Below are 15,906 nucleotides of genomic sequence, written 5' to 3'. Positions count from 1 at the left end.
AATGATTCCTAATGATAGTCTGTTATACTCATAGATTGGTGCCTAGCTCAGTTGTCATCAGAGGGGCACCAGCCATCAACTAAAGGAGGTAGCTATAGAGAGCCCCAGCCAAACACTGTGCAGAACCAGGGAGACCCTCTGCCCACCCCCAAAGAAGAAGGAATGCAGGAGCCAATCGTGTCTGTGTGTGTAGGGGCAGAGATTATTTGGAACTCTCCAAACTGGTTGCTTGCTTTGGGTTCTGTTTCTGAGGACTGCCCTCAGCAATGCAAGAAATTAACTGACTAAAACTACTTCTAAAGCTTAGCTCGTGACAGCCAGTCTGCACTCCTATATCCCATGAACTGTTTTAACTTAAATAACAGCACATTTTATTTGATAACTTATCAATGATATTTTAAATATGATACATATGTCTGACCAAAATAGTAAGTCTAACTGTAGGAAATTATTGTAGCAAAATAATATCATCTCATTAAGTTGATTTATTAAATTGTAAGTAGTTAAATTGAATGTTTCGTTGTGTTGTAGATGAAATGGTTAATGATTAGAACATTCTTTGACTTTCTTTATTGATAACTGAAGAATTCAAATCAGATTTAAATTGGTTAAGATTGACTACATACATTGGAGAATCGCGGCATCCTTTTATCCTGTAACTTAATAATTATGTGTCTGCTATTGTTCTTGGACAATCATTAGGAATGGAACAATCCTGCCTGTGATTTCTTTGAATTAATGAAATCCAAAGAATAATGATTGAAACTAAACTTCAAAGTAGCAAAATGGATTATGTAGATATTTGTCTAAAAATAACGAGACTTTTAATTATAAATCCAACTTATTTCTAAAGATTATACGTATTTGTTCCACAAAGATTTTTGGGAGAATTAATTTTAAATACCCCCACTCCATAAAATATTCAAGTGAAACTTTTCAGTAACAGTACCATACCTTGTTAATCTTCTAAATTCATGTATTCTGTCACTAAGTGTATGTGTGTAAACATATTCTTTTAGGCTTTTGAGTCTTTTACAAAAGCTGTGAAAGCAAATCCTGAATTTGCAGAAGCCTTTTATCATCGGGGACTTTGTAAAGTAAAACTCAACAAGCAAAACTCAATTCTGGACTTTAATCGGGCACTTACCCTAAATCCCAAACATTACCAGGTATTTAGAGAAATAATATCAGTACTTTAGGGGATATGTTAGTTTGGGTGAAACTATTAGTTTATATATAATTTCTAATAAAAGCAGTTGGTTTTCTCTGTCTCTCTGTCTCTTTCTTTATCTCCCCCCTCCATGACTCCTTTCCTCCCTCCCTCCCTTTCTCAGTCTCTCCCTCGCTCCTTTCCTCCCTCCCTCCATTTTTCAGTTTCTCCCTCCCTCCCTTCTGCCCTCCCTCCCTCTTTCCTTCCCTCTCTCCCTCTCCTCTTCCCCCTGTTCATGTTATATACCAGAGAATGGCCTTGAACTCCTGATACCTCTGCCTCTCAAGTGTTTAGATGAGATAACAGATACATGTTGTCATATCTGACATCAATTAAGTTTTTTTGATAACCCAAATATTTCTATTCTTCCTTGGAACCAAAATATTATATTTAATATAAATATTACATTTGAAAAATATTTTGAGATTTGTAATATGTGTTACTATGTCAAAGACATTAATTTGTTAGCAATTTTAATGATATGCTATAAATTTAATTAGTTTCTTGCTTTCATATCACATGGATTTTGCCTCATAATACATTTCAAGGAGAACACAAAATTCAGTACATGAAATTTAACTGCCTCTTGATTTTAAATTAAATTTGAGTTGACTACTAGATAATTTTAGGGAAATATTAGAAACCATTCTAGGTAAATAATGGTGGTGCAGTTATGCAGGACAAGGTCTTTTGTTACAGGAACCTCATACTTGAGGAAATGTAGTGAAGTATGGTGCATACAACTTACATAGCGTAGGGAAAAATAGAGACAGCAAACACAGTGGACCACACACTAATAATCACTGAATCCAAGTGGTAACCAAAAGCCTCATCTATATAAAGTTATTTCAGTTATGCTACATGGTTAACTTTTTAAGGAAAAAAAATGGGAAACTCTATATTTTTAATATTGCCTATAGGTACCATAGATTTGTTTAAGGTTCTATCTATTGTGGTAGAACTGAAGATTTTACTAAATTGTATATTCCTGCTTTCTCCCTTCTCTAAACAGGCATATTTAAGCCGAGTAGCTTATTACGGTTTAAAGGGCAGATACTCCAAAGCCATTCTGAACTGTAATGAGGCCATCAGACTTTACCCTGAGAGTGTGCGTGCCTACATCTGCAGAGGAGTTCTGAAATACTACAACAGAGTAAGCTGTTCCTGCCTGGGTGGCTGTGAGTGGAAGCTGTTAGGTTTGCTAAGTGCTGACTCACTCCCTACTTTCCCTATCTACTTGAAGTAAGATTATGACATTTATATAATTGTGGTGTTTCCTGTTCTTTGGACACAATCTTTGATTATATAATACATAATACTCCATCATAACTTAGATTTTTGGACATTTGGAATGTTTCCATGTTTTACTATTCATTTGAAATAACACACTTACATGTGCTGGGGACAAATTAATTGTTTTAGTTTCCTAAATAGGAATTCCTGGGGAAAAGATTATGATAACTGATGCTGTGTGGAATGATTTATTTCTCCCTGGTTATTATCTTTGACATTTCTTCATTACTACTCCATATTAGATACTTTTATTACTTAAAGCAAAGATCTGTGCAAGCATTATGTATCAGTTCCATGAAAGTTTAGAGTCATGCGATGGATGTAAGGTATAAGAGAAGAATGGAAAGGATGCAGAAGTGTGAGTGGAGAATGCGACCGTGTGGCAGAAGGCAGTCAGGTCTTTAGGATTCACCAGAGGAGTGTGAACACTCATTCAATCAGCATCAATTTCTTCAGGCCATGTAACAATACTGGTAACAATTGCTTATGTTGATTTTTCAAATTTTTATTTATTTGTATGAATGTTTGCCCACATTTATGTTTGTGTACCATTTGTGTACAGTGCCTGTGTACACAAGAAGAGGGTGCTGGATCTCATGGAGCTAGATCACAACTTACAGGCAGTTGTGAGTTGTGGGTGCTGGGAATTGAACCTGGGTCCTTTGGCACAGCATCCCAGTGCTCTCAGCAGTTGAGACATCTCTTAGCCCACAATTGCTTCAATTTAAGTTACTGATTTCCTTAATTTTATCTGTAGGTGAAAGAACTGTAAGAATTTTTACCATCTTCTTAATCATCTTCTTAATGAACCATGGGAAAGATTAGCTTCATAGTATTAATTTAGAAAGAAGATGCACTGAATCTTAAATGCTTCAAATACTAATAGGATTGCATACTTACTTTATGATTAAACTTACCTATTATGATTTATCCAGCTCACGCTTTCTTTCTCCTTGTAGAATTACAAGCTAGGTATTATAGATTTATCTACAGCTGTCAACATGGACAAGAACAGTTACACAGCATTTTATAACAGAGCCCTGTGTTACACCAAGATAGGGGAACATCAGATGGTAAGCAGCCTTTTTAGTAAATGAGAGATTTAAAGCAACATGCATTCAATGGCTTCTTGAATTAGACCAGCAATCAATAAGCAATATTTTATAAGCAACATGGCGAAGCACTTGTAGGCTTGTTTAAAGCTCCTGTATTTTCTTCTTTAACACTGCTGTAGTCTTGAAAAACAATTTCTATGGAAATATATGCATAAAACTTAAGAAACCACAAAGAACCGTTTCAAATACTATTGATCTCTTTCTTAGTGCAAAATTACCTTACACAATTTCTGCAGTCAATTCCTCTTATAACGCTTGTATAAATAGTTAAACGCATGTATAAACTAGGATACAGTCTGTAAGTATCATCTGAATAAAGGTTTTGCTGATAACACCACTGTGTAGGATTTTATAGAAGGGATCACTGGCAATATTCTCTTCCAACTCGGACCCAAGCTAGGGCAGTTCACAGAGGTATTTGTTGTAGAATTCTGAGACTCTATAAGCAGTCAAGGGTATAGGGTAATGTGTTCCACATGCAGGGGCTGTTGACATGCTTTAAAACATATGGTGCTGCAACAACCCTATTTCTTCATCAAACTCATTTGTATTTTCTAATCTTCACTCCCATTGTCTCACCCTTCATCAATATGGTTGATTTCAATGAGAACTAGCTCTGTGATCACCCACCTGTAAGTTCTTTCTGCTCTGTCCCTTGCTCTTGCTTCCTCTCCTTGTATCTTCTGTTCTTTCCCTCCTTACTTCATAGCAGGGAATTTTGCAGAATTCACATTCCCATTGTCCTAGGCTGACACGCTCCTCAGTCTCTGTGAAACTTAGAGAAGTCTGCATAAAGCATCTACGGATTTCTAAGTCACAGAGGGGACACAGGCTGAGAAAACCGTGCCCATAGAAGAATGCAGCATTTCTAATAGCTAGCCCAGCAAGTTTGTCTTCCTCTAGAAATGCAGATGAATACATAATTAATTTTTAACCAGGAAAATGGCAAGATTCAAGGAGCCAATTAAAAGATCATTTAGCAGGGACCTACTGAACGGGTGTCTTTGAGAACACCTTACGCGCCAACACCTGTCTGAAGGTAACTCTAGGCCAGACAGTGGCTGGGCAAGGAAGGAACTCCCTTATGCTATTTCAGTTATGTGGAAAAGCCAATTCTTGGTTAATGAAGAACACGTGAAACAACCTGAATAAACAAGACCAAAATAGACTTGCAGAATATTGGTGATTTTCAAGGTGCCTGGACCCCAGGGCATCTCGTCTGCTCGTTTTACAGTGAAGTGAGAGGAGGGGAAGTAACCGGAAGGAGAGGCCACAGAACTCATCTAAGTCACACCGGGAGTTAGAAACCTGCCCTGGGCATTCACACATTTGTTTGTTCCTGGGTTCACAGTCCTTAGGTAGCTTTGTGAAGTCCTCTGACTCTGGATTGGATCCTATGTCATTCAAAGTGTCACCTCCTCTCCCTTTGCCTTCCTTCCTTTACCACCTCCTCAGCATTCCTTCCATCACTGAACTAACATGCATATGCATTCTTTATGAATAGAGTTTCCTAAAATCTAAGCATGGCAAATTAGGTTTTTTTTGTTGTTTGAAATTTTAATAACTTAAAAAGCAGTCCCCATTTGTCATTTTCAAGCACAGGCACTTAAGCTATGTCACACGTATTATTGAATCACACAAAGCTGAAGAAATATAATGAAACTGAATTAACTAAAATTTTTAAAGAGTTTTTTTTCCATGTTTGCTGTGTTTTACCCCCCCACCCCCGGCTGAAAAGTTACAAAAAATATATTTGCGTGAAAGTAGACATTGGAATCTGTTTTAGAATTTCTGAATCAACTAGCTTGTCAGATTGGCTCATATAGCCAGTGGATCATGAAGTTAGGCAGGAAGAAGAAAGCTACATGCCTGATTTCTTTCTTCAGCGCCCACAGAGGAGGCCTTTACACAAGCAATGGTTCTACCAGGCTGTCTTTCAGATCTGCAGTTCCCCCCTTCCAGCAGGTGTTCACGTAGCCTTTTGACTCGACTCTTCTATAATCATGAAGACAGTAGCCCTTACCTCATACTTAGGACTTACTGTACGACAAGCTCTAGGGTAAATACTTACCAATACATAACCAAGGCATTTCTATTCTAGGCAGAACTTGAGGGAAGGTGAGCACCGCTAGGATTTCCAGTTTTCTGTGTCCCTGAACAAGGATTGGTCAGACACACGTGTAGATAAGAGAAGGAAAAGAAAGGGCATATTAAAGGATTAAAAGGCAGTTGTAAGGGTGGTAGTGCGCCAAGGGTAGAGAAAGGTTGAGGTTTATATAGCACTGGAAGCAGTAGAGCAGAGACTTTGTACTGTGCACACCTGCCTTACAAGTGCTCTGGTATGTTGGCCTTGTGTACATGTGGCAAAGGGAGTTTTAGACTGATTTAAGCCTTTATTTGGTTGCTACTATTATGGTAAGTTGTATGAGTGTTTTGCTTGTATGTGTTTGTACACTATGATCATGCAGCGCCCATGGTAAGAGAAAGAGTTGGATTCCCTGAGGCTGGAGTTACAGATGGCTGTGAACTGTCATGTGGGTACTGGGAACTGAACCAGAGTCTCTGGACAAGCAGTCAGTACATTTAACCACCAAGATATATCTCGGACAGTCTGTCAAGCTAGCTGATTCAGAAGTTGAAAAACAGATTCCAATATATTTTTAAATGCACATTTTGACCTCACGCTCCTGCCATATTTGTAAGTGGAGTCTAAAATATGTATTAAAATTTTAATATTCCAGTTTGGTAACTGATGAGATGGACTTCAAGTTAGGAAACTTTTCTTAAACTCAAAATCTAGTAATAGCAACTGATGATATAAATTCGGAGAAGGCTGTGGCTCTCACATTGTTAATCTAAACTTTTAGGTTAGACATTCTAGAAAATGTCAGTAATTTCAGAATATCGAGATCTGAGGCATAAATATCAGGAATTCAAGAACAATGTGGTATCAAAGCACATTCTGACAAGATAGATACATGGTATGATACTATCTCAAGGATCAATAGAAAAACACAAAAACAAAAAACAAACAGAAAGAATAAAGCATAGCAGAAAGCACCCTCAGGGCTCCCATCTCCACACCCATGCCTGGCTTCTGTGACACCTTTTCTTGTGTTCACCTGCCTGATGGGTTACTAGGGCAGCTTACATTCTGTGGGTCTTTGGAAAGAATGATTCAGATAAGGTGTGGTCAACAGAATAGGTAGTTCTTCAAGTATTACTAAAAGTTTATAGACCTAGCAGTATTTATATTTATATCACAGTGTACATATAGGATTCTAGTCATACATCATCTTTAGACACCCATGTCAGGAAATAGGAGAAAAGGGCAGATGGAGAGAAAATTAAATTCTACTTAGTTGTCATTTTTAAGTCAGCTGACACTCAAGTCATACAAGAATTGACCCTTGTCTGACCAACCATGTGGCTTTTTTGAACAATATATCCACTATAGTGATTTACAAGAATTCGGCTCCTTAATACGTAGGGCAGAGGGGAGATCAACGAAGCTCTGCCTATTCAGTCAGTGGAAAACAGTAAGAGTAAAGGATACACTCGCACTAGATTAATTCTTGGAGCTTAGATAGCTTTCTTTAGAAACAATCAGTATGCTTATCGACATATGTTGAATTTCCCTGTTTCCCTCTTCAGTCTTACTGTGATCTCTTTCATTGGCTTCTGGTTTATTCATTTGATTAAAATTTACCAAGTGCCTGCATGTGAAGGCACAATGCTTTTCACTCAGTTCAAGGTGGTGAAAAGATTAAACACTTGCCTCCTGCAGTTTAGACTTTAGTGAGGAAGGCAATAAAAATGCTAAAAAGAGTTTAAATTTCAGTGATCTCCAATTTGTATTCATGTGGATGTGTTATTTGGAGAATGTATCCATTTTGGGGACAGGGTGGGGGGTGTAAGATCACTTCTTTCTAAACTATGCGATGTATAGGAGTATATATGGATTGGTAAGAGATGGCACGTGGACTGCAGGCACTAGCCATACTGTATAGATAAAGGGACTCTTCAAATCTAGCATAGATAGACATGTCACATTCTAAATTGGATTCTGAATTTCCACTCTGGGAGGAAGCGTATTTGGCCCAGGGCAGTGGACTAAACAATGCTCTCAAGAGTTGTACCTTGGCTATATGTTAATGTTTTCTTTGTAGGCTTTAAGAGATTATGGAATCGTGCTGCTTCTTGATCCTGGAGAAACCATATCATTAAATACCTTCATTAACCGTGGACTCCTCTATACTGAACTAAAGCAGTATGGCTTTGCACTAGAGGTGAGCCTTCCCGTGGACATGGGCAAATGGGCTATTTGACTTCAGACATCCTCAGAACACTAGTGTTCATTGCTACAGAAGAGCAGATCAATGAGTGACCGTGTTAGCAAGAATCCTTAGAAGACCTAAGTACTTTCCACTTCATTTTGATTACAGTTGATAGTTAATTTTTTTTAATTAAGGCTATCATCTCCCCAAAGAAGTATGTAGAAAATTCAATTGTTTGACACATTTATTTGTAATTTACTCTGCTCTGCAATATTCTGTCTTACTCATTGTTTTCCTTCTGTTGAAATTTGTCAAATTAAATATGTTTCAAACAGGACATGACATAGCTGTGCTGAATGGGCCTTTTAGGTCTTTAAGAATAGACCTTAGAATTGGAGTTTATGGAAGCAGGTAGTTTTCAATTGGATGCATTACAGAATAGATATAGTTCATAGTTCTCATTTTTAATCATTATTATAGCTTGACAGTAATTTTTGTAATTAAAATCTAGAAACAAAACCAAAATGGAGTATTCCTTTACAGTTGAGGGACAGCCATTTTATGCATTTGTTATGTAGCCCATATAACTTTATAGAATGAAGTAATTCTTTGCTACATGCCAGCTTTAACACTGGTATAAAATTTACAATTTTTTATTTATATATTTTTATTTTCTATATTCTTTGTTTACATTCCAAATGATTTCCCCTTTCCCAGATCGCCCCCTTCCCATATGTCCCATAAACCTTCTTCTCTCCACCCATTCTCCAATCACCTCTCTCCTTTTTCTCTGTCCTGATACTCCCCTCCAATGCTAGACCAATCCTTTTCAGGATCAGGACCCTCTCCATACTTCTTCATGGGAGTCATTTGTTATGCGATTTGTGCCTTGGGTATTCAGAACTTCTGGGCTAATTAATATCCACTTATCAGAGATTGCATTCCATGTGTATTCTTTTGTGATTGGGTTACCTCACTTAGGTTGATATTTTCCAGATCAAACCATTTGCCTAAAAATTTTGTGAATTCATTTTTTCTAATTGCTGAGTAGTATTCCATTGTGTAAATATACCACATTTTCTGTATCCATTCCTCCTTTGAAGGACATCTGAGTTCTTTCCAGCTTCTGGCTATTATAAATAAGGCTGCTATGAACATAATGGAGCATGTGTCTTTATTGCATGCCAGGGAATCCTTTGGGTATATGCCCAGGAGAGGTATAGCAGGGTCCTCCGGAAGTGTCATGTCCAGTCTTCTGAGGAACCACCAGACTGACTTCCAAAGTGGTTGTACTATCTTACAGCCCCACCAGCAGTGGAGGAGTGTTCCTCTTTCTCCACATCCTTGCCAACACCTGCTGTCTCCTGAGTTTTTGACCTTAGCCATTCTGACTGGTGTAAGGTGAAATCTCAGGGTTGTTTTGATTTGCATTTCCCTAATGACTAATGATGTTGAGCACTTCTTAAGGTGCCTCTTGGCCATCCAAATTTCTTCAGGTGAAAATTCTTTGTTTAGATCTGTACCCCATTTTTAATAGGGTTATTTGGTTCCCTGGGGTCTAACTTCTTGAGTTCTTTGTATATATTGGATATTAGCCCTCTATCAGATGTAGGGTTGGTGAATATCCTTTCCCAATTTGTTGGTTGCCGTTTTGTCCTTTTAACAGTGTCATTTGCCTTACAGAAACTTTGTAATTTTATGAGGTCCCATTTGTCAATTCTTGATCTTAGAGCATAAGCTATTGGTGTTCTGTTCAGGAACTTTTCCTCTGTGCCCATGTCCTCAAGGGTTTTCCCAATAAATCATCTAAACAGTCCCATAACACCTGAAGAAATAAAAAGGGTCATAGAAAGTCTCTCTCAACCAAAAAAGCCCAGGACCAGATGGTTTCAGTGCAGAATTCTATCAGACCTTCATAGAAGACCTAACACCAATATTCTTCAAACTATTCCACAAAATAGAAACAGAAGGAACTCTACCCAACTCGTTCTATGAAGCCACAATTACACTGATACCAAAACCACACAAAGATCCAACAAAGAAAGAGAACTTCAGGCCAATTTCCCTTATGAATATTGATGCAAAAAATACTTAATAAAATTCTTGCCAACTGAATCCAAGAACATATCAAAATGATCATCCACCATGATCAAGTAGGCTTCATCCCAGGGATGCAGGGATGGTTCAATATAAGAAAATCCATCAATGCAATCCACTATATAAACAAACTCAAAGAAAAAAAAACATATGATCATCTCATTAGATGCTGAAAAAGCATTTTACAAAATTCAGCATCCTTTCATGCTAAAAGTCTTGGAAAGAACAGGAATTCAAGGCCCATACCTAAACACAGTTAAAGCAATATACAGCAAACCAGTAGCCAACATCAAACTAAATAGAGAGAAACTTGAAGCAATCCCACTAAAATCAGGGACTAGACAAGGCTGTCCTCTCTCTCCATATCTTTTCAATATAGTACTTGAAGTTCTAGCTAGAGCAATTAGACAACGTAAGGAGGTCAAGGGGAATACAAATTGGAAAGGAAGAAGTAAAATTATTACTATTTTCAGATGACATGATAGTCTACTTAAGTGACCTGAAAACCTCCATCAGAGAACTCCTACAGCTGATAAACAATTTCAGCAAAGTGGCTGGTTATAAAATCAACTCAAGCAAATCTGTTGTCTTCCTATACTCAAAGGATAAGCAGGCTGAGAAAGAAGTTAGGGAAATGACACCCTTCACAATAGCCACAAACAATATAAAGTATCTTGGTGTGACTCTAACCAAACAAGTGAAAGATCTATACGACAAGAACTTCAGGTCTCTGAAGAAGGAAATTGAAGAAGACCTCAGAAAATGGAAAAATCTGCCATGCTTGTGGATTGGCAGGATTAATATAGTTAAAATGGCCATCTTGCCAAAAGCGATCTACAGATTCAACGTAATCCCCATCAAAATCCCAACTCAGGTCTTCACAGAGTTAGAAAAAGCAACTCTCATATTCATCTGGAATAACAAAAAACCCAGGATAGCTAAAACTATTCTCAACAACAAAAGAAATTCTGGGGGAATCAGTATCCCTGACTTCAAGCAATATTACAGAGCAATAGTGTTAAAAACTGCATGGTATTGGCACAGTGACAGACAAGTGGACCAATGGAATAGAATTGAAGACCTAGAAATGAATCCACACACTGTCACTTGATCTATGACAAAGGAGCCAAAAACATCCAGTGGAAAAAAGACAGCCTTTTCAACAAATGGTGCTGGTTTAATTGGAGGTCAGCATGCAGAAGAATGCAAATTGATCCATTCTTTTCTCCATGTACTAAACTCCACTCCAAGTAGATCAAGGTCCTCCATGTAAAACCAGACACACTGAAACTAATAAAATTTACAGTTTTAACTTAGAGGTAAGGAAACAAATATCCAAAAGAGATTAAATAAAATCTTTGAAGTAGTAAATGCTGGGGTAAGATCTGAACTCAGGTCTCACTAGATTATAAATGCCATGTTCTCTCAGACAAAGCTGAAGCACTGAAGATAGTTTTAATGCTTGGGAGAGTCAAGAGAGAATTAATCTTGACTCTTCTTTCCTTATATACACTTACCCCATTAACAAATACAGTTCATTCTATCACTGAAATAAATTTTGAAATAAATAAATCAGTTCTCCTCAGTGAGGTTTTCTCCTCAACCAGGAAGTCCTAGACAAGATTTGAACTCAGATTTCAGTATAAGGTTGTCTGTTTCCTAGTCCACTGAAGTAAGTTACACCTTACCCTTGTACAAACATTCTCCACACAATAGCCAAAAGATCACGTTAAATCATAAAGGACATGAAGTTAGTCATCTGCTCCAAACCTGCAGTGACCCATCCCACAGGAGAAAACCTGATGTCCTGATCACTATGATCAAGGCCCAATTTGATGTGATGATGCTCACTTCAGACTTTATCTTCAGTCTTCTTTTCTACACTGAAGCCATTCTACTTTGGCCCTTTGCTATGCCCTGGTAATGCCCACCTCCCTCCCTTTCTGCCCAGGGCCAATATACAAGCTGTCCCTATGCACAGAACATACCTGCAACTCTAAGTCCTTCTTTGATACAGGTTTCTGACTTAATATGATCTTTCAGTCAAAAATAAACTGAATAATTGAAATAGAATATTAAAACTATTAAAAGACTTCAAAATAAGTTTGGAAGTGGTATAAAGAAACATACTAGCAAAAACAAGTAATAAGTTATTAGACCCCAATCCAATTATGTCAACAGTTATATTAACTAGGAATGGTAAAAAATACTAAATAAAAGAATAGACTATCAGATGGGAATTTTGAAAAATATCTAGCGTATTCTGAGTACAAGAAACACACTTCAAATATAATGATATGGATAATAAAAATATATAATAAAACACACAAAACCAAAATAGTGATCCTTCCTTTGTGTAAAGAAAACAAGCCACTAAAAATTAAATAAAACGTATAAAGGATGCAGAGAAAGAAATAGCAAAAGTTATAATAGTGAATGATAAGAGAAGAACCAAGACAAAGTCATAAAACTCATCCATAGGAAAGAAAGATTTGTGCAAGGATGGACTGACTGAAAGCTTGCGTGGTATGAGAACTGAAGCACACGGGAGGCCTAGCCGGTGCTTGTCTGACCTTCCCAGGAACAGCTCGATCAGGAAGCATCCAGACTGGAAGGATTGAGAGGCTAATGATACTTTATGATGCATCGGGAACATTTCCTGTGCCTTTTCTTTCAAATCTTCATGCTGCAGACTCAGCACTTCCAATGCTTTGAAGCAACCTGTTTCCCAGATCCATCCAAATCAACTCCAGCATCCTTTCCAAAATTTCCATCCTATTGTTAGAGATTATGGATTTTTTTTTTTTGTAACTTTACAAAGGCGTCTGTATCCTTACCAGACTTATATACCCTCTTTAAGAAGTGTGGATTCCAAAGGTAGGTTCAGACTAAACTAACTGACATACAGTGCTTTGTTAGCACTTACTGGCCTGGTGCCTAACTGTTCAAAAGTCACATAATTCCAAAGGTTTGTTTCAGGGGAATTTCCTCATCTGTTTGAGAGGAGAAGTTTCTTGTGGTATGCACAGCAAACGGAAGTACGTGAGATTCTTCGCTGTGGCACATGCAGCACCGCAGGAAAAGTCCCGGTTCTTAAGGTAGGTGCGAGTAACAAACTCGGGGTGTTAATAATAATCGGATTCCTTGCTCTATCCACTTTCGTTGGATGTGATTAAAAAGTGAAGCTTTAGGAACATATCTATTTTAATGCTTATGTATACTTATGTGGAATCAAAGTTAGAAGGAAGTTTTAAGAGAAACCCATAACAAAATAACAAGGTCTTATAAAATTGTTTCAGGATTTCAAACAAGCTGCACTGCTAAGCGAGACTAATGTGAGCCTTTGCCAAGCTACTGCCATGTGCCACCACAGGTATGGCGCACCATTATCGTCAAAGGGGAGGCAGGAGGAATCGGCAGACACAGCCAGTTAAAGCCCCGTAACTGAAGGCGGAAGCGAATGGGGAGGGTGGAGGGAAGCGTGGCTGTGGTAGATTGATTACACGATGTGGGGATGTGGGTCGGCATATAAAGAATTCCTTGCGTAGTTCTAGGGACTGTATCAGTAGCTCTCTTGTCCCTTCTAAAAAACTGATTTGTGCCAAATCACAAGTAAATATTTATGGCAGAGCTTTGAAGATGCACATTTGATTCACGCGTATACACAAAAGGACAATTCAATGTATGCATAGCTTGAAATATCTAGGCAGAAAATAATTTGTGCAGAAAGCTCATTTCCTGGAAAAGAGGGTGTTTTAAAAATATTTTCAAAAAATTTTGCGCCAGTAGAGCATATTTATATATCTAAAACTACTGAAGACAATCCAAGAAAATGTCTCAAAATACATTAAAATGTACAAAAATACAATGCTTCAGAGTTAGCGCTTACTGAGATTTTTGTACATTTTATAGACAATCACAGTTGGAAATAATAACAGTAATGCACAACCTTCAGAAAAAGTGCACAGATTTTAATATGAGCACAATGTTATTGTTTAATAATAGTTTATAGCATTACTTTTGGTAAGGGAAAAAATAACAGTTCCTTTGGAGGCTTAAATTAGGATGGTTTGCATCCCAATTATAGATCATAGAGGCAAGTGTATGCAAATACACAGTTTTCGAGCCTAGAATTTGAATTAGTTGGAAAACTGACATATTTATTTTCCTCTTTTGGGTATAGAGGCATAGCTACATTTCCCCACAAGAAGTATAGTTCTTTATTGTAAGAAGAAAGTTCTATAGTAGTTACACATTCTGCAGATGCCTTAGGGTTAAAAACCTGGTCCCAGACATTTCATTATACGCAGTCACAGCTTTCTCTATTTTGATGCATCGATCTTTGTGCAATCCATCTCCTTAAGTGCTTGTCATTCCTGAGAAGAAATGGAATAGTGACTGACGTGTTTACTTTGGTGGACATGTGTAGGCCAACATGTCTGAGATCATTGCATTCAGTCAACATCTGAAACATCCATAACTTCTCCCAAACCTGTTTCTATTTAACAGCTATTAGAATCAGCCAGTCTTCCCGTGTTAGAATCACATCACATCTTTATGAAGTGTTGTGTTGAGAGAGAACAGCAAAGCCCTCCTAAAGCTGATACTGCTTTGCAGTTCCAAATACCCAACTGTCATTACCTCTCCAGGCACTCCATTGTTCTCTAGTAAAAGTGGAATTTAAATCAACAGCAAAGACTGGCTAGCTCAGAGTTTTAATCACCGTGTATTGAGTTTTCACAATTTGACTGAACTTAGGCAACAAGGGATATCTAGTGATTATATATTTTTAGAAAGACCATTTTGGTAACATACTTACACTACTTATATTATGGAAGCATAGCTTATAAGTATGGGAGTTACTTTTGACATTTTTGGTAGAATATATATATATATATATATATTCTACATATGTATGTATATATATATATAAATTTGGAACATTTTATAAAAGTAATGAACCTTTAAATGTTTGTACATTGACCTTTGAACTCGTGGAGTTGAAGACACTTGAAGAATCCTTTGCTTATTTCCAGCTCTCACTCTCATGGTTGCCAGGAGACAGCATTCCTTAGGCTGAATCTTCTTATTGTCCAATTCAATCAGCAAGAGTGTTGTGCTAATGTGAACTTTTAGATCTCAATGAGAAAGCCACTTTTGTATTTTACATATATTACTTGGGTATATGTCACAAACACATGCTACCGGGACACATTTATTATACTATTTTGCTATTTGCATAAGCTATTTTTTAAGTCTTCACCTCTGCAAACCAGTTTTCAGTGTTTGGAAGTATTAGTGATTCATTTGTATCTGGTCACATGTGCGATCACTGTACATGCATTAGGCCTCTGTGTCTGTGCTTCAGAGCAGACACTAAACCGAGCACCTCCTGAGAGTGATCACATGACGTTTTATTCATATCCTAAGATAACATTTATTTCAGGAGAACTATTAATGCTCTTTAAACATGTGATAGCTGATACTTAATGACTTATAGATCAACGAGCACCCAAAAACAATGTAGATATTCTGACAAATCTTCCCACTGGAAAAATGCCATGTTGGGGCTTAGCAAGAGCTTTAGCCCCTAGGATGCTGTGGCAGACCAGTCTCCAGGAAAATGAAAGTGTTCCTTCTACAGAACAGTCTGTTCATTTTCCCTTGTCTATTGGCATAGGAAGCTGAGGAGGCCTTGTCTTCAGCTCTGCCCCTGGTGTGATTGTGACTGTCATTCAGGGATAATTTTCAAGTGCTTGTCAGGTGGCTTTCTAGATCCATTTTAGCTTTTAGGTTGTTTACTCAGCTGGATGGACTAAGAGTGCATCAGTTAGTGTTGATAGCTACATAATATAACCACCCTTTATAATGCACAATTTGTACTACAGAGAAATGAGCTTTGTCTCACTGTCTG

The 15,906-nt window shown here is 37.6% G+C and overlaps 1 protein-coding gene across 2 annotated transcripts in view; it reads left to right on the top strand.

Moving 5' to 3' along the window:
* Ttc6 (tetratricopeptide repeat domain 6) overlaps positions 1 to 15,906 on the top strand; it is a 164,424-nt gene that overhangs the window by 128,967 nt on the left and 19,551 nt on the right. The window contains exons 22-26 of one of the 2 annotated variants that reach the window (XM_052184707.1): positions 1,020 to 1,169; positions 2,223 to 2,363; positions 3,463 to 3,576; positions 7,788 to 7,907; positions 13,292 to 13,365. In XM_052184707.1, coding sequence (XP_052040667.1) covers positions 1,020 to 1,169; positions 2,223 to 2,363; positions 3,463 to 3,576; positions 7,788 to 7,907; positions 13,292 to 13,365 — 599 coding nt within the window. The remainder of the gene's footprint in view (positions 1 to 1,019; positions 1,170 to 2,222; positions 2,364 to 3,462; positions 3,577 to 7,787; positions 7,908 to 13,291; positions 13,366 to 15,906) is intronic. The other variant, XM_052184708.1, reaches the window with a different exon arrangement.

Source organism: Apodemus sylvaticus, chromosome 6 (assembly GCF_947179515.1).
Source record: "Apodemus sylvaticus chromosome 6, mApoSyl1.1, whole genome shotgun sequence".
NCBI lineage: Eukaryota > Metazoa > Chordata > Mammalia > Rodentia > Muridae > Apodemus > Apodemus sylvaticus.
Note: the sequence above shows the minus strand (reverse complement) of the source record. Positions and strands in the feature narration are given on the sequence as shown.